General features: G+C 43.5%; 2 protein-coding genes across 2 annotated transcripts in view; one reads left to right on the plus strand and one right to left on the minus strand.

The window, feature by feature from the left end:
• T265_03735 (hypothetical protein) overlaps positions 1-18035 on the plus strand; it is a gene marked incomplete at both ends in the record, with an annotated part of 102565 nt that overhangs the window by 37916 nt on the left and 46614 nt on the right. The gene's annotated exons all lie outside the window — the stretch shown is intronic.
• Positions 7695-18035, minus strand: part of T265_03734 (hypothetical protein) — a gene marked incomplete at both ends in the record, with an annotated part of 45352 nt that continues 35011 nt past the window's right edge. The window contains 7 exons of the mRNA XM_009168281.1: positions 7695-7943; positions 8020-8235; positions 8541-8651; positions 8950-9014; positions 9938-10083; positions 12176-12200; positions 15528-15803. Coding sequence (XP_009166545.1) covers positions 7695-7943; positions 8020-8235; positions 8541-8651; positions 8950-9014; positions 9938-10083; positions 12176-12200; positions 15528-15803 — 1088 coding nt within the window. The remainder of the gene's footprint in view (positions 7944-8019; positions 8236-8540; positions 8652-8949; positions 9015-9937; positions 10084-12175; positions 12201-15527; positions 15804-18035) is intronic.

Genomic DNA, 18035 nt, shown 5'->3' on the forward strand with positions numbered 1-18035 from the left:
ATTGTAACGCTGTATAGTACTGATGAAGCATTTGAGTAGTCACTAGTCTGATTTCCAAACTCCGTCCACTCACCTGATGCAACTAATTTGCAGTGTTCCTTTTCCAATTGTGTAATTACCAGTGAATATCGAGAAAAGTTTAAGTGGACGTATGAGAATTTTTAGTTCCTAAAAACCGTGTGCACTTGAGATATTTTCTTTCGTGTCAAATGACTTGTTCGTGTCGGTTAAGAAATGACTTATCAGCAAAGGGTTCTTTTCCTTTCACGGGTAGCAATTAAAGCTTGCAAGAAATTTGGCCGGGTCGGGTACACATCCGTACCGCTTAGTCCCGCCACGACGCTTTCAAATCTAACTCAATCTAACTCAAAATTTCTGGTTTACAGTCCACTGTCTGCTTGTTCACGGTAGACACTGATAAGGTCGATGAGGTAGATCGGTTAAGTCAAATAGCCTTTTGTCAAGCGGTGCCTTATTCTTGATACAAAAGCGATGTCATGTCAAGTGGTTGGTTGCACATTTGGGCAGATGGAGGAGTTCCCCTTCTAAAATCGGTTTGGATCAATGATGTGCTCCGATTAAAATTCTCACTTGGAAGAAACTTAATATTACAGAAATGTCGTGAATAAAATAACAGTTGCGCTGCTTCTCTGTTTCTTTTCATACTCTTTCTGTGCACGTCTTAGTCCCGAAACAAATCCAGGTAAGCACCCTATTTCGGTTAGTTCATCACGCTGATCGGCACTGACAAGAGTTCAAGGCCATATTTTGACATCCTTCCAACTAACTCACTTCATATTCAGCCAGATTTTTCGTAGAGTGAACCGTCAGATTTTGTTTTATTAAGCATCACAGCACGTTGTTCCACTCGACTGCCTGGTTGTGGAACTGAATGATCTCCTTCAAAACACCCACAAGACAAAATATTTCGCACAAACCATCGTTGAATATAAAGATTTTTGTTTGGTTTTCGTCGTTTTCCGGTGTACGACGGGGAATTCTTTTGTTGGTAGCGTGAGGAGCTTTGGGTTTCTGTGTGCAGAGATGTCGTCTTGTGAGTGGAGCTAATCTATGCTGAAAAGCTGAGAAGCATCGTACAACTGTTTCATCCTTATTGGGAACCGTCAGCAGTGCGAATCTCACGAAACTCCGGAGAGTCTCGAACCCGCGGCCTCCTGGCTAGTAGTTTAACACTTAACCGTTCGGCTGATCAGCAATGTGATTAACTCCCAATAAGGAAGGAACAGTCTTTCGGCTTTTCAGCACAGCTTGCTTTTACTTACAGGACGAAATCTCTACACGCAAAAAAATCGTTTCACACTACTAACAATCTATAAGTAGCTCAGTGGAAGAATAAACCACCTGATGAATGAGACTCATGTGCACGATGTTCGACCTTTTCGTCCAGATGATTAAAGTGGCTGAGTGTTTATGAGCATGTAAATTCTAATCATAATTGAAAGCGATATGTTGCGTTTTTTTACTAGCTTCCATGAGTATGCTGGTAAGCAAACCTTAATTTTTTAGTAGCGATACTGCCAGTAACGTGATATGTATACGTTTCTGCTTTATTCGGTATTCTTTGTCCAAGAACTAGAATACGACCACTGTTACGACAGTTCCCCTAACTGATGGAAGATATTAAAAGCCAGACATATATTTTCTGTGCAACAGAACTTGGGCAAACAAATACTTAGGTTGTGAGACAGACTTTGGACATTTCGCGTCACGTGATCGAGGAGTCATCGAACATGTTTAGACCTCCATGGAAGAAAGAACTTACTCGATCCGAATGTGTCGCGCACGTACCAACCTTCCAACTTGCAACAAGTGGATAATTCGTCTCGAATGCATTGAATTCAAACCAAATTGCGTGACAAAAAAGTGTTTTTTTTAAAGTGTGCGTCAAATCCGTCAGTTGAACGACACGTGAAAAGAGATGACTACGGTGCGGTGTCCGTGCGCCTAGAGGCGTTTCATTATAGTTCGGAGAGTTAGGGTTGGTGCATTGTTGAGTATCTTCTCTTCTAGCATCGTGTATACGATTTACTTGCCATTTCGAGTGAAACTGGATGACAGAAGGTCCGATCTGGCTTACTGAGGAAAATCGATCTCCGTCATTTTCGGACCAACTGTTGGTACATAGATAAACTAAACATGAGCTGGAGAAAATGAAGTTTGGAAGTAGACGAGGGGCTGGTATATCTTGAAACAAGAAGTCTAGGTACACGTGGCAGAAAACAAAAGTTATAGTGAACCGCTGTGAAGTCCCAATACATGGTCGCGACGAAGAGTGTGTTCAGTAAACTCGGTGGCTCAGTGAGAGTAACAACGTAAACAAGAAGTGAGCAGTTCGTCTCCAGCCGTCTTTTCATTCATGCTAACTGTACTTGGACTTTTTTCACCACCGATCAACCCTCCTCCCCCAGGCTTACCGACTTTTTGTTGTCTAAATTGTTTTGTTCACCAAGGTATTTCGAACTAGCGCTCACAACTCACAGTCAAGTCTGTCCAACCTTACGAAGTACTGGTCCACTGTACGGCGCTTACGTTCTAACTGTATTATCCCATAGGAAACTCCCTTACTTTTAAGTTTGCAAGATCATCCACAGTTTGGGGCATTTGCAGTAGACTGACTTGTTTAATCAAACTAAGCCCCTGGACGTCCGCACACAAGGCGTTTGTGCTGATAAGGGTGCGCGTCACACGCGATGGAAACCAAGAGGAGTGAGACCGGTAATCCAACAAGCAGGAAAACCTAAATCCATTAACACAGCAAATCAATGGCCCATAACTATCCAGTGACGTAAGCACAATTGAGCAGGTGAAATGGTGAGCATTTAATTCCCACTTTCCCAAAATTCGTCTACTTTTATTTCTGTACTTTCCCCTTAGTGTCCATTTTCACCAATCAGCCAAGCCTGGTCAACCTTCACTCTTGAGTCAGAGGTAAAAAACCTCACAAATTTCTAAATTATTACTTGATCTCTAAAAGGGGATGGTTCCCAGCCTAAGTGCAACTCAATGGAACGTCCTTCTTCGTTTGAATGTGACTCAATCCAGGCGCTCCCAAATGGTTGAAAATTACACGCCATGTAACAGGCAGTCATGGGAAGTCGGATAAAGGTCTTGTGAAGAGCATTCTGGCGCGGAAACTCGTGCGACAAAACGTGAACGATACTTCTGAACATCGGTAGTTCCCGAAGGGAGAATTGCTGGCGGTAAATCATCTTGTGATGCCGTTCAACTGAAAGGGCTGCCACATTTTGTTTCAGTTGGAACAATATTCAGGATATGCACTTTTTATGGGGTCGACGAAGGATTTGAACAACCCAGAGGGAAAGATAACTTACAAGCAGAACTGACGTTTTCACAGACTGGTAGGTACTGAGAATAAAACTGGAAGTCTTTGTCTTGACTTGCATTCCAGAGGGCCTAATTAAAGGATTATTGGCACATTTACCGATAAATTATACCAACTTAATTGTCCCATATGAATAATACTCATGCGACCTACGTTTCTCCGCATTGGAGCAGCGAATACTCCCAACAAAAGTGCTTTTTGGTTGTTGATCGACTTGCGAACGTTTCATCAACATACAAGGAAACCTCATCAGTGTGCAGATGGGTGGGTATCTTCTATTTGCCCGCGTGCGTTTATATAGCATTTAGAGGGTATCTGTTATCTCCTAATGTGATTGGATAGTTGGCTGTCAGCTTTCTTCCTGCATTTATTGGCCCTTTATGAATCTGTGTTGCGTTGTGGTTGAGGGGACGCAAACCACCCGAAACCAAAAATTTTGGCGCATTTCTAATAAAAACTGTACTTGAAGGTTTATCGTCCTCAGCAGCGCAATATCAGTACCCTTTATTTTGTCAAAACTTGATTCAACATACTTGGTGCTAGACACAACTCTTGTTGCACAGCCACACACACACTAGCTTCCCGATTGTGGGTTCGCCTGTAATAACCTGCATAAACCATGTTTCTGATACAACCGTTGTGACAGCTTTGAAAACGTCTTAGTCTCACTATTCGCAAAAGTCTTATCTCACCAGCACACGGCAAAATACCTCGCGACATGGCCTGATTTAAAACTCCCTTGAGATTCAAAGATGTAATTCTCGGCATAGATGCTACAAATTAATGAACGTGACCCCAGTCTTGGAAGTTGTTGTATTGACTTTGTCGAGTTTGTTTTGTTGTCCAGTCGATTAGGAATGTGACAAAGAGTGGAAAAACTGAGTATTTTTGTCGGACATCCCTTTTGTGTGGGAGATTTTCAAGAGACTCGTGTATTGTCGCTCGCCTACAGGACAGACTTTGGGGGATTTTTGTGACAAGCCGATGATCGTGTAGCTCCTTGGCGCGGAAATAAAACGGTCAAAGCTAAGATTGTCTTTGGAGGTAAATAGTTGCTGCGAGAAATTGTCGTTGCTGAGAATTTCTTTGTTATTCCTCGCTTACTAAAGTCATTCTTTCAAGATTTGAGATCAGGTCTGTTCAAACCGTATTTCAGCTGTGCGCTGGTTAGGAAAACCAACTAACATACCTGGTCTATCGAGCCATTTTCTCGTACGCACACCTAAACACCAATGAAAAGGGGATACAGAGAAGCAAAGTTTACCGTTAAACACCCCTGAAATTTATTGTCTGAACCCTAAAAGTGCACTAACTGTGGGTTCGCTGCATTCTACCCCCACTCCGTACGGTTCAAAATCGCACAAGTGGCGCAACATTTCTGAGTCATTCGAGCGGCTGTCTGAACCCTAAAAGTGCACTAACTGTGGATTCGCTGCCTTCTACCCCCACTCCATACGGTTCAAAATCGTACAAGTGGCGCAACATTTCTGAGTCAGTCGAGCAGCGGAAGACGTCTTGTTGTCTGCTGAAATCCATGCTCACCAACTGCATTTTGGCAACTAGATGGGAGCGCAGTAAACAGGTTTCAGCTTACCTCAGTTCATTATTTGGTTGATTATTTAGCTGTTAGTTAACTGATTCTGATTGATCAGTACAACGCACCACACTGCATTCTTTTTTCAGCATTCCGTTTGTAGTGCTTCACGATTACCTAAATTACGTAAATACAACTGGTTAAATTACCCAGGCAAATGACTTTTTTTGTCCTAAATGGAAGGAGCCGTTTGCCCCCCCCCCAGCGTCAACTTNGAAAGTCACTTGTATCCCCGTGAGCAAAAAAACAAAGTCTGAAAATTCTAAATCAACTCACACTAGGCTTCACGAATTAATTTTCACACCCATTTTTATGTCTCACGTAGCTGGATTGTTACTTCTCAAATCAGAACATCAACAGGTTGAACGTGAATTGAATATGGTTCCGACTGTGTCACTTCCGGAAACAGGACCTTTGAACCTTCTTAATGAGCGTTCTACAACCCTGTGATTTTGAATTCTAACGCAAATTTTCGATGATCTCCGATGCTCCCAGCTGACAGTCCACAGTAAGTTTTGATCAGACATCCAAAGGTGCTCCTACATGGATGGCGACCTGTTCAAACAAGGATGTGAACTAATTTTACGGTTGCTACTTTAGTGAAGACCTGAAGCGACCTTGTTCCATCAGATATTGTATGAACGTTGTGTTGATGGAACGTATATGCTACGCCACTAAAGGGCATATTACACCGTCTCCAGGCCTGGGAATTACAAGGGTGTGAAGAACACTCCTAGGACAGGACTGAAAGGATTGGGGATAATTCCGTGCGACCGTTTCATGTAGTGTTCCGGCACGTTCTGCTCACGGTCTCGTTGGTATGCAAAAGTCCTGCATACGGGTTGCGGAGCGGTATCAGAAACCTGATCTCCGGATCTCTCATGAGTCCATTCTGACATAGACAACTGCCAACAGATAACAAATAACTCGATCGTTTGCAGGAATAAATCAACCATTGTTGATGGCAGGGAGACAGAGGATTTCATCAGTGATGTTGGGGAAACTGCTGGGCTGTCAAAACTCCTGACGATAAACTGCATTTTGCACAACCGATGACGTGTCCAAATAATTCACGATCAAACCTGAAAATAGACCGCCAAAAGTTAGGTAGTAATTGAGCTTACGGGAAGGAAACCTGCGAGAATACTGAATCCTATTTCGCTAATTCGGTTTCACGGGGCGAGGTCCCTCAAGTGGTTAGAGCGCATGGTTCAAACCCGACCTCTGCCCTTCGGCTTCCCCTGTCTAGTATTTGTCAACCTGGCGGTATCTCCACCCTCGTGCTTCATTCGGATGGCACTGCAGCTAGGCACCGAAAGGGTGTTGCAGCTGAACAGAAAGAACCCGGTTTCGCGTAGCGGCGCATTGACAAGTATTTCGGTTTGGTCGGTACGATCGTCAAGTAGCTTGTGGTGCTGGACGAAACATTAATAGTTCCTTGGACGATTGATTAGGTAACCAAACAAACACTGAATGAAAACTTGATCTCTGATGTACCAAAACATCGAGATTTGCTCATTTCTCTTGGCGACACAAGTAGTATGACATAACGACACCAATGGCTTAGACAGTTTCAGTTGACCGTATGCAGTACTGAGGTTCCCGTTCTTTCAAACCCACCATGTGTAGTCCCGGATTTTCCTGGTACCTGTACGGAGAGCTTACCTACGCGCGATACAGCAGCTGTGCACCGAAATTCAGTACCAGCTGAAAAAGTATACCAGCACGCCGAGCGAACACCGACCATTGTTATCAAAAAATTGTGTGGATTAGCGCTGAGTTAATGTAAGTCTGTCTCCCCCAGTATTCCAACTTTCACCCGGAGCTGCTTTCCCAAAAAGATTTGCGTGAAGCTACTCACAAGTAGGCAAAAAATAAAAGCATATTGGATGAGGTTGGCTGTGTGTGACGGACTTGATGGTCTCTGATTATTTTTCCTCCATACAGACAAAACAGAAGAGCTACTTCAGTCGCTGCGAAGTAGTTTTTGGTGTTCACGGAAAAACTGGGCTTGGTTTCAGAAGCGTTGAATTTCCTTCTTAACCGTCTTTTTGCCTGATGTGGATAAGTATATTGAATCCGGATAGAAATGAGAAGACACTTGAATTGAGTTAAGCCAGGACTCAGAAACCGCCGATTCTGTGTAGTATTAGGAGAATCAGCTCCGAACAAAACTGGACTATATAACAGCCAATGGAATAACCGTTTTCGTTGAGACAGATTTCATTGGTTGTTTTATCGCTCCACCTTGACAGATGAGCTGTTTTCTTAGTATCACTTTTTTGACCCGCTTGTACGCGATAGTGATCAACAGATCAGCCGGTTTGCATGTTCACTGACTTTCTCTGGTTTGGTCAAGCCCACCAGGCTATCAATCGGCTATCCAGACCGGGGGTCACGATGAAAAGAAGGCATTAAGGAGGCTGGTCCAAAACATGTGGCTTTACGGTGCGGCGAAAACATGACTGTCAGAAGACTGCCATCACTTTATCCTGTTCGAATATTGTGATATTCTGTTTACAAGCGTAGGACCCGAATTGGAGCAGTGATAAACCTCCCAAATCTCGCATATCTGTGATGTGGCTTGTTCGTACAATTGCTTCGACAGGGGTCCACAAAAAGCAGCAAAGACGTTTCGGTATTCAATTTATCAGCTACACACCGTAGACGAGGGCAAGTTCAGTTTGTTCGGAAATTGGGTAGTTATGCATTGAAGGCTTTGATGCACGAGCGCCACTAACTGCGCGATTGGGCCATTTCCGCCAATGTCATTAACCGCTGGTAATTTGAGCCTCGGGGTCCCCATCCAGGGAGGCAGCAGTTGCCCTCTCGACTACGTTTACTGGTTAGGGTTTTTGTACTTCGTTGCCGGGTCATATATTGCCCATCTCTCAGTCGCTTCCACTCAGCACAGGGCTCGGAAAAATGAGCTCTCTGAGAGAGAGGGTCTCCGACATGCGGAGCACATGTCCTAACCAGCACAGCCTACGAAGTGTGAATAGTTCACCCATTGCGGGAGAGTTCCTTCTTCCTAAGACCGTCTGGCGCATCTCAGCCTTACTAATTCAATGTTCCCACCAGACCTGACCCATAGTTCGGAGACCCAGAAGGTCAAACACTGACATCTTACGTATGTCCTCTGCGCGTAGGGGCCACGGTATTCAGCTTCATCGTTGGAAGTGGGCTGTCTACGTTTAGGGTATTTACTAATTGTAGAAAGTTCAATGAGCAAAATATTCGGGTTTGCACTTTGATGTTTTAAGTAGTGGGTTATATCCTTTGTTGAAATTTTAAACAGTGAGGTGGTGCTTTTTTATTCCAATACAAACGCTACGATTTGTGAGCAAATAAAGAAATTACCTTTAAACCAATGAAACAAGCTTCTTGATAATACGCAAAGGAAATAACTGTATTTTCATGTATCAAAATGAGAGATCCTCAAGCAATATCAAAGTGGACATTCTATTTAAAACGATAGTTTATCTAGGTACTAGTCTGCGACCAGAAATAAAGAGCTCATTCCAAACTATAGTTTCCATGTCCATCATAGTAGTTAATGAAAATTCTCCCGCGCTGATTCACCCTCAGATATCGATTAATTATGAATTGAAACTCGCGTGCTGGATGCCAAAAACTGAGGAATTCTCCGCCACCTGACCGACACACTAGCACCTGGCGCTTGCCCGTTTTGGCCTGTGAACAATAGAAAACAAGTTTTCAGAAAAGGGTGATAAAAATCGGTAGATTTGTTGCTGGGCAACGTTTCGATTTTGACACAAGAGCTTCATCAGGCCAAGTGACTAACTTACGAGGTTGTAAGGAGAAAAATTCAGCTAGGTCAAACTGTGTAAGGTGTCGGCCAAGGGATCAAGGTGGGTCATCAAGTATGGAGCTGATGTCGAAACCTGCATGAAACTAGGTTCAGGTTAGAGTTTACTTGTTCGATATTATCGTAACCGCACGATTCATTCGTGCACACCAATCGACATACCTTTGGTGTCAGTTTTCTCATTGGTCGATTTTCAACGGGCGGTATCACCTTCTGCTTCACAGACACTAAATATCGTAAGAAAAAATTGCAGGGTCATTCACATTTCTGAACTCAGAACAGCAAAAGCAATCATCATTAAGTTGTATGAACGAAAAATGATCACCGAAAAAAGTTTCAAATAAACTCGTGCATTCTTTGTTGGTGAAACCTTGTTTGAGAAGACCAAACAAGGTGGCCTCCTTGCAGAGTTACTTCCCCCTACATGAGATCTCATCAAGAAAGTAAATGTGATACGTTTTCCTGACATCTAAACTAATGGCACTGTAGAAACAGTTTCTGTCATAGAATAAGATTAGCTCGCCAAAGTTGCTTGAAAGTATCTAAAAACGATCCGATGGTCTGACGGTGTCATGTCCATGACAAACGCTGTTCGAATCTAACGGCTCGGGATTGCTGGAAGGCTGCCATCAGTCACAATTTGGTGCCATTTCCCGCTGGAGGCTGAAAGATATAGTCTTAGACACACGGTAACTACTGTTGTCACCGTGATACTACTGATGGGGGAAGCATGCGAGTAGTAAGTTTTCTTCTTGTAAATTCGCTTTGCGACTCTTGAAAAGGGACATCTATTGCGGAATTTGTGGAGTCGCTTTGTAGCATTTGCTTGGAGTTGAGCAACAGTCAATGAATATCCAGGAAAGTTCAGGAAGGCGCGTTCAGGAGAAGATGGATGTTCAGTTTTGTAAACAAGATGCATATGAGAGTTCTGCTCCTCAGTCCAATAGTCTGTAACTGGTCAGTTGGTAATTTCTAATAGCCCCGCAACGAAGGCCCTCTTCCTTTCTAACGGCTCGGGCTTGCTAAAAGGCTGCCATCAGTCAAAATTTCTTCCGTTTCCCGCTGGAAACTGAAAGATATAATCTCACACACACGGTCCTTACCATAACATGGTCCTTGCTGTTAGGTAATGCCAACTACTCATTCTTACCTGGACGTTTTTTCCGTGGAGGAGGCTGAGTACGTTTCATTCTGCATGCCTTGGAACAGTAGTAGACACGTTTGCATTTCGCACAGGGGGTAAGGCGTACTCCCAGAGATCGACCGCATCCGTAGCAAAATGGGTAGAAATCATCACTTGTGTGTGTGTAAGAGAGAAGAAAGTTGTTGCTTTGTGGCAGTGAACAAACTGAAATGGCATCGATCTAAAAATCAAACATGCAGTTTGTTGACATCCCTTGCAGTGATCCCTGGACCAAGGTTGAAAGTCACTAAGCTAACCAACATATACGCCGTCTGAATCCAAACTTTTATTCGAAAGAGGAAAGCTTTAGGCCTTCAAACAGGAGGCCTACTCAGGAAATGTCACTCCAGAAGGCTTTACCAAACTATTCTACAGGAAGAATGGAGCTAACATCCCCTGGGCCGCACGTGAAAGATGTGTTCGCAAGGCACTGAGTATGATTTTTCCACGTGACAAACCACTCACAGCTGACGGATGGTCATCATCGTGATTAACACCTCCAGAGGGTTATCTCCCATAGCTTAACCGGTTTTACATTCTGGTAATTTAAACCCTACCGTTATAGCACTGGACCTAAATAGTTCTGAACTACGCGTTTAGGGGCATGCAAAATGAATGGCTACTCTGAGCCGACGCTTAGCGTTCAGCAACCCAAAATCACAACGGCACGACTGCTCAGTTCCTCTGAAATTGCCTAGAGTGAGTTACTGCTTGACATTGGTTCTCGTGACAGCTGAATCCCTAAAGTAACCCAGCTGGCAAAAGCAAGATATTTTGGATAAAACGGGATTCCCGATTATCGCGGTGCTCAAACCCTCCTCCCTCGAAGGTAAACGAAACAAACCATTCCAAACTATTAATTCCGTAAGTTGTGAATCTACATCAAACGAGCTGAAGATATTTTAACCAATAACACTACAACTATAACGGCACATCATACTACTGATGAAGCATGCGAGCAGTGCGAGAAGTTGTCTTTCTTGTCCATTAGTTTGTTACAGTTTAGTTGTTGTTTATTAGCAAACAACGTGACGGAAGGCTTCTCTCCTGACACCATTGGTTTTGCCCTTTGTTATCCCAACACAACCTTTGCCAAGCTCATAATCCTTGGCATAAAATTGATGACACTGAAGTATGCTGCCTGACAGGGTGTAAACGAAAGATTTATTTCTTATTGAACAGAGTCCTCTGCTGACGTCAAAGTCATACGTTAATAGGTGTATGCCTTCTGCGCGTTTTGTTGATTTCGGATAGGATCGGGAACTTGATGGCCATATCGTCCATAGAACTCTACATGGAAATGTTTAATGGCATCCAACAAATGTGAATGAAGCAGAGATAACACGCTCTTCTCGCACGACAGCTGTCGAAGATTCATCTCCCGACTCAAACAAAAAAGCATCCGGAGCCAGGAGCTTCTTAACTTTAATGTGGTCAAACCGGAACGATTACACTAAGATGGAAGTACTGATATGGACGAAAATTCGACAAGTTCAGAGGCTATCTACGACATATTTCAACACAGCTAACAAAAACGCTATACGCACATGCTATTCTCTTCACTTCTCATTAGCTAACGTTCACTCTAACTGTGCTCACTGCCAGCTGGGTGAGATATTACTAGTCAGATTCCACGTCATCCTTCCAAGCATTATCTTTGTAATATGACTCAAGTGGACCATTTGAAAAATGGCTCTCATAGAAATCGGTTCGTCAGGTAACTCGCAGATTACTCCACTCTTCTGAACTCACAGCCCTCGCCTACTCAGGTGCTTCCCGCAACAGTGAATAGTCTCACTTCATAGTAATCAATTAATATATATGCTATACACCATGTAGCATGGGTACACTGGTAAAATCCGCTACAGTTTATATCACCGGAAAATGAGAGAGCAGAAACGGTCCACATGAAAAGGCGGAGAATGTTGGTAGCTCACCAAAGGGGCTGGTTGTCCTGGTAGAACCTTATTTTTAAAACTAGTTAGCCAGTAAAAGGCGGACTGAACTCGCGGATTTTGGGATTTAAATCCGGATAATTAGTTAAAAATCTCGCCTCTAGGTGGCACCTACGATGATGGATGTAATCCAGTGTTCATATTGTCCAACTCGACCTCATCATCAGAACAAACAAGTACACTTAAAAACCTTAAAATGATTCTGCAGTAAACACATGTGATGGGAATAAGTAGACTGCAAGAAACTTACTCTTGTTCCGTAGGTGTAGAATCCGCTGAAACAGAGGATACCGTTGGTCATACACTCCAGTATGACGGGTATATGCGATCCATGTAATTTCAAGTCATAACTTAGAGCGCAAACTTCTGATTTTACGCTTGGAATATCGATATTTTAGTAGACATTTGCCGCGGACCTAGTTGCGGGAAATGAAGGAAGGCTCTGACGTTGCCCAAAACTTGTCAGTACTTTCATACGGAGAGAGAGATAGAGAGAGAGAGAGACTGATGTTACTTGGAGCGATACCGTGGACAGTGTCCTACTCGTCGGCCTATCGCCTTTCCAGTTTTTCCACTATGATCCAACGACTAACGGGTTATCAGTAGGTGAATAATTTCCAACTAACCTAGGAGCTGCTATTATCGAAGGTCGATGGAAGCGGATTAACTGCGGAAACAACATATCGATGCATTACGGTCATCTTAATAAACAATATCCCTTGGCCGGCAACCCACGCCGATTTGGCCTGGCTTGGATAACTGGTTCTCCTTCCGCCCTAAATCTTTACGAACCTCATCACCTGGTTTGACGAAACGACAGTTTCGTCCATTTTTGCGTCAAAATAGAGTAGGTGTTTTATGGTTCTTATACGCTACAACACGTCTCCGGCATTCATCCTGCAGTTCTCATCAGTTGTTTTTGTAGGAAGCAACATATCGATGCATTGTCTGCATAGTGTTGGATGAGATAAAACAGCGAAACTCAATCCTCAGAGGTGTTGTACCAAGTTTTTCCAAGAAGTCAAGAGACGATCATAACCTCTACTACTGCTCGCGTGCTTCATTCTCCAACATCCGAGCACTTCAGTGCGATGCGAGTATGCCCCGCACGTTTCTCACAGGTGACCTTACCAGGCGTGGTTCATGTACTATATGGTTAAGAGTCCTAAACCTAACAATATACAGTAATATTAGTGACCCAAGTGCTGTATGGTGTTATAGATGAGGCGGATGCTGATCCGAGAGCACTTGTGCCAACAATATTAGTGAAAGGAAGAAGGCCTTCACTGCGGAGTTATTTATTCGGAAATGCCAACTGACCGGTTACAGACCATTGAACAGGGAAGCAAAACTCTAATCTGCATCTTAGTTACAAAAACTGAACACAGATCTTCTCCCGAACGAGTCTTCCTGGAGATTCATTGACTCCAACCATTTACAAAGTGTCTCTGGGAATACCTCAACAGAATTCCCTTTTTCAATCGACGTAAAGCGAAATTCTACGAACAATACATACTACTCGCGTGCCTCCCCATCAGTAGTATCACCGTTACACACCTCCACCCCTTAAAGCTCGTTCGCATGCCACCGATTTTCATTTACCTCCGTCAGGTCGGCTTCGGCAGCGGGGCTACTAGGCCGCTGTTCGGGTGTATCATGCCACTTGCGAAGCTGTGTCCCATTCACAACTTTCGATCCCCGACCATCTTGAATGGTATAGACGTTCCCCCGGCGGTCAGTGACGACATTTGGCCGAACTTGGCAAATCACCTTCGGAAGTTTTGTCAGCAGTCACGCGCGCACTGATGATTTCCAAACAGTTGATCAAGAAACATTAGCAGGTAAATTTCCAAGAACGGCGAACAGGTCAGCAGTCACGTGGTGTACAAAATCAAACTGTAACAACTTGCTTACATGCTCCTGCTAGAGTTTTCAGTGACCACGCAGAATAAATTTCCTCAACACAAGCCAGATGACTTTCGCGGGTGACGTAAAAACCTAGGTAACCCCAACTGAAATCCAAGTGTTGCCCAGTTGAAAAAACTTTTTATGAAGGAATGAACCCCAGACAGAAAGCAATAAAGTGGTTTTCTAGGGTCCCCGTGAAAAATCAGTGGTGAAAACATGGGAGAGTTTCGTGAAATCGTTGGAGACAAATGAGTGAATTTGTGCAGTTTTATAGACGGACAAGTGTGTGCGTGTGAAAAATGGAGGAGCGATTTTGGGGTGGAGAAAATGGCTTGTTTCGAATCATCCCTGATTCTTCCTGGATAGAAGATACGATTAGGTCTGTTAATCTGTAGAAAACTTTGTATATTCTACACCGTTTCACCTCCATTCTTCCAGGACGTTCCTGTGAAAAACATAGCTACCGCTTGATCAACCGTTTTATCATTCCTCACAAGCGTTTGAAAACGTTTTTAAGCCGGGCAGGTCGAACTAGAACGTTACCGGTAGCCATGTTTCCAAACGTTGGTTGAGAAACGTCCGGTGCAGACCAAATGATGTATACAGTTGTCCCAGGCGGTGTGCCATGAGACTATCGGCGGGGCACAGTGACTAGGAGAGTTGGCCAAGTTCAAAGTGTTTCAAATTAAAAGTTATTCTAAACACTGAAAAAAAGAACTAATTCAAAGTAGTGTAGTGTTCTGAGCTTTCAACCTGTTGATAAAATCGAGTTTCTCAAAACAAATCCTCTTTGTTTTTGTGAGTTTATCTCACATTCTCGTGAGTTTTTTCTTCGTGACCGCGCCTAATGAATCCCTTTGATAAATGCTTCCGATTGTCATTCAACTTGTTTTCATCCTGAGACCAGCAAGCCACTTTGTCACCTCTGCGAGGTTTTTATATTTTGAATGAACAGAAACTACCCAGAGAAGCACAGGTACGTCATCATCATCAACATCATCATCATCATCATCACTGATAGCAACATCACTTGAGATTACTGCTACTCCACTGTTTTACGACCATGTCAAAGTATTTGACATGAAAGCAATGGAGTAGGGAGGGGAGCCTCCTGACTCGCCTACAAGAAACACTCGAAGTGTCTACACTTCCAGCACCCAGTCAGACAGTCAGGATGGTAACTGACATCATGAACTCCTCTGACACCATTTATCCCCCAGATCGTTTACCATCTCCACTCAAGTACAATGAGGTTCACCTGGATCCTAGAAGGTCCAACTGAATGTCATTCTTCATTCGCCTTCGCTAGGGAATACCGATGGAAATCTCCTTAGCATTTCACATGTTAGACAGAATAAACACCGTTTTTCGTTACGATGCAATGAATGTTTTCCACGAATTCGATTACCTTCATAAATGTGTGAAACTAAAGTTTTTGCAAGGTATTTTAGCATATTCAGGGCTTGGTTTCCCAGACTATCCGCGAAAGTCAACAATAATGCTGGATCCGACATCATTCGCTAATATTCAGTTCAAAGTTCTTTGCTTTCAGCAGCGACCCGAAGTGCTCATGACATCAACGTAACTGGTGGACGAAGTCTGATCATAGATGTTAGAAACAATATTGAAAAGCTCAAAGTTTTCGGCCCCAGTAAACAATGTCGTCAACCATGACAAAATGGCTATTAACGTACCCGGTTTTGAGTCTTCACGCACATGAATGAAACCTTGATGTCGACAAGTTCCCTTGGCCGGTGATCGAGAGCGCCGCTCTCCCTTCTTGAGATCCACACTTCTTGCATGATCCCCTGCTGCGTGAAGGCTTTCACGTAGGCAGCCGGCTAGATACTCCATAATATTTGCTCTGGAAGTGTAAACCTCCTTTTCTACGGCATGCAACGCATGGTACGGGACTTTGGTGAGCCGAAGATCCTCCTGATAATTGTTGTAGGTCGCATCAACCACATTCCCTTGAAAGAATTTTTTCAAGGTTAGCGAAATCAACCGGTAACTTTGCAAGGTAAAGTGCATTTGTCTTTGAAGGGAAATTCGTCAACTAACAGCTCTATAACATCTGACACAAAAGATTCCTCTTGGAACAGAAGAGAAACCTCTCGTCTCTAGTTTTCTTTTATTCTCCGGATTCTGCCTAATCACAGTGGAGTGAACAAATAACGAAATGAATAATCTCATAAAGATAACTAGTCTTCGACAGCCCACAACTGGTTTCGCCCTTCTTGGGGTTCACAGGTAGGGGTCGTGCTTTCTTTGGGCGGCATTACAGCAAGCCACCGAAAAGATTCAGCAAATAAACGATTATCCATCTTCGAGAAAGACACTCATTAGCAAATCAATCAGGTTTTCACGAGAGACTCAACTGAATCTCTTGTTTATGATATTCTACAACTGAATGTGCTGCACACATGTCACTGCAGCAAACTTGTGAGTAGTTTCCTTTATGAAAATATGCTGCGATATCTGGAATATCGTGCCAACTGAAACATGAGGCGGCCTGTGTGCAGCACATTCAGTTGTAGAATATCATAAACAAGAGATTCAGTTGAGTCTCTCGTGAAAACCTGATTGATTTGCTAATGAGTGTCTTTCTCGAAGATGGATAATCGTTTATTTGCTGAATCTTTTCGGTGGCTTGCTGTAATGCCGCCCAAAGAAAGCACGACGGCTGATATACTGTCAGACTACCCAAGCCCAGACATAAACAGTCGAGATGCCGAAGTTGGTTTCCAATCAAGGACATTCCGTTCACAGAGCTCGCTCCTTAACCACACTCTTGCGTTGTACTTAAGGCTTGGAATCGCATCTGCATGGCACTATTTGAGTGGTTTCTATTTTTGGACAGACCACCTAACCCAGACTGACCTAAAGGGATACAAAACTTCGATGGGACTCTCAACAGATCGAGTGAAAACAACAGCCTTTCGAGATGGACTTTTGCAGGAGGGCCACAAGAGGTGACCAACACTCAACCGTACTTTGGATGCAATATTTCACCTTTCAGATTCTGTAGCTTTGAAAAGATCGCCTCACCGACGTCCACGGTCAGCCACCTAACGGTGATGCCACTATCTTCATGCCCACAAGATGTGCTTCCAGAAACAGATACCAAAGTACATTTTTGTAGTAATCACCGTCCTAGAGAAGGCTAACTTTGAAGGGGCTCAGTTTCGTTTGATATCCCTTGAATCACTTTATCTATTATTCTGGAGTTCATCATATGTCAACTCATGTAATAAACGTGCATCACGGCCGAACACCGACAACAGCGCATTTCATGGGACCACACAAAAGTGACCGAATTAATCACGTTGTGAAAGAAAGATCCTGGCCTAAAATGCTGGTCCCGTGAGTCAAGTCTGTCACGAACAGTTGACTCTATTCACGAATGACTTAATTAGGCTTGACAGAACCCTAAGTTTTACTCACCAAATTTTATTTCGTGAAGTTGGCCCTATGATCATGTGACAGGTTCATGGAGTACCTGAATTCGAAAATAATCTGAGAATCTGCCCGACAGGCAGAATGGACATGAGATTCCCTGGGCCGCTGGGTAAGAACCGAATCGAACCCGGATGTGTTCCCCATAAATCTATGTTTTTGCGGGAAGTGTTCCAACTAATTGATGTCCCCGCTTCGGTACCTTAGTGAAGGAAAAAGACTCACCAACAGGGAAAACTAGAGCTTTATTGCGAACGAGCAAGTGCAAAACGTTATGAGAGATGTTAGTTCAAGCGTAGTTTTAACCTTGATTCAGACTGTCCAATCAGCATTGGGTAAACGCTCATCATCGTCGGCCGCCAATAAACTGATGGACTGAATGAGTGTCCAATCAGAAACTGACTTTTCTGGCTCGTATACTTGATGGCTTTCCTACCGCGATTTTTGTATGATTTGAGGGTCTCAGTAGGTATCGAGCATTCTAAGATTATGAGAACGAAGAAGGTAGCGAACAAAGCTTGTTTTCTGTGATTGTTCATCTTGGCTAATACATCACAAATTTATATGGTAACAGAAATCACGTGGAAAAGGTTAAGATCGGGGCTACACTTTAGAGAAATAGAAGTCAAAGGAGGGGAGTTGGGTGAGGGGTAGGTCAATGGGTCATGACGTCAACGTCAGACAGACTTGTGGGACCAGATGTTTTGTAGGCCAGTTCAAGTTCAGAGGTCGCACAAGTTTCTTTT

The sequence above is a fragment of the Opisthorchis viverrini genome (assembly GCF_000715545.1).
Source record: "Opisthorchis viverrini unplaced genomic scaffold opera_v5_54, whole genome shotgun sequence".
NCBI lineage: Eukaryota > Metazoa > Platyhelminthes > Trematoda > Opisthorchiida > Opisthorchiidae > Opisthorchis > Opisthorchis viverrini.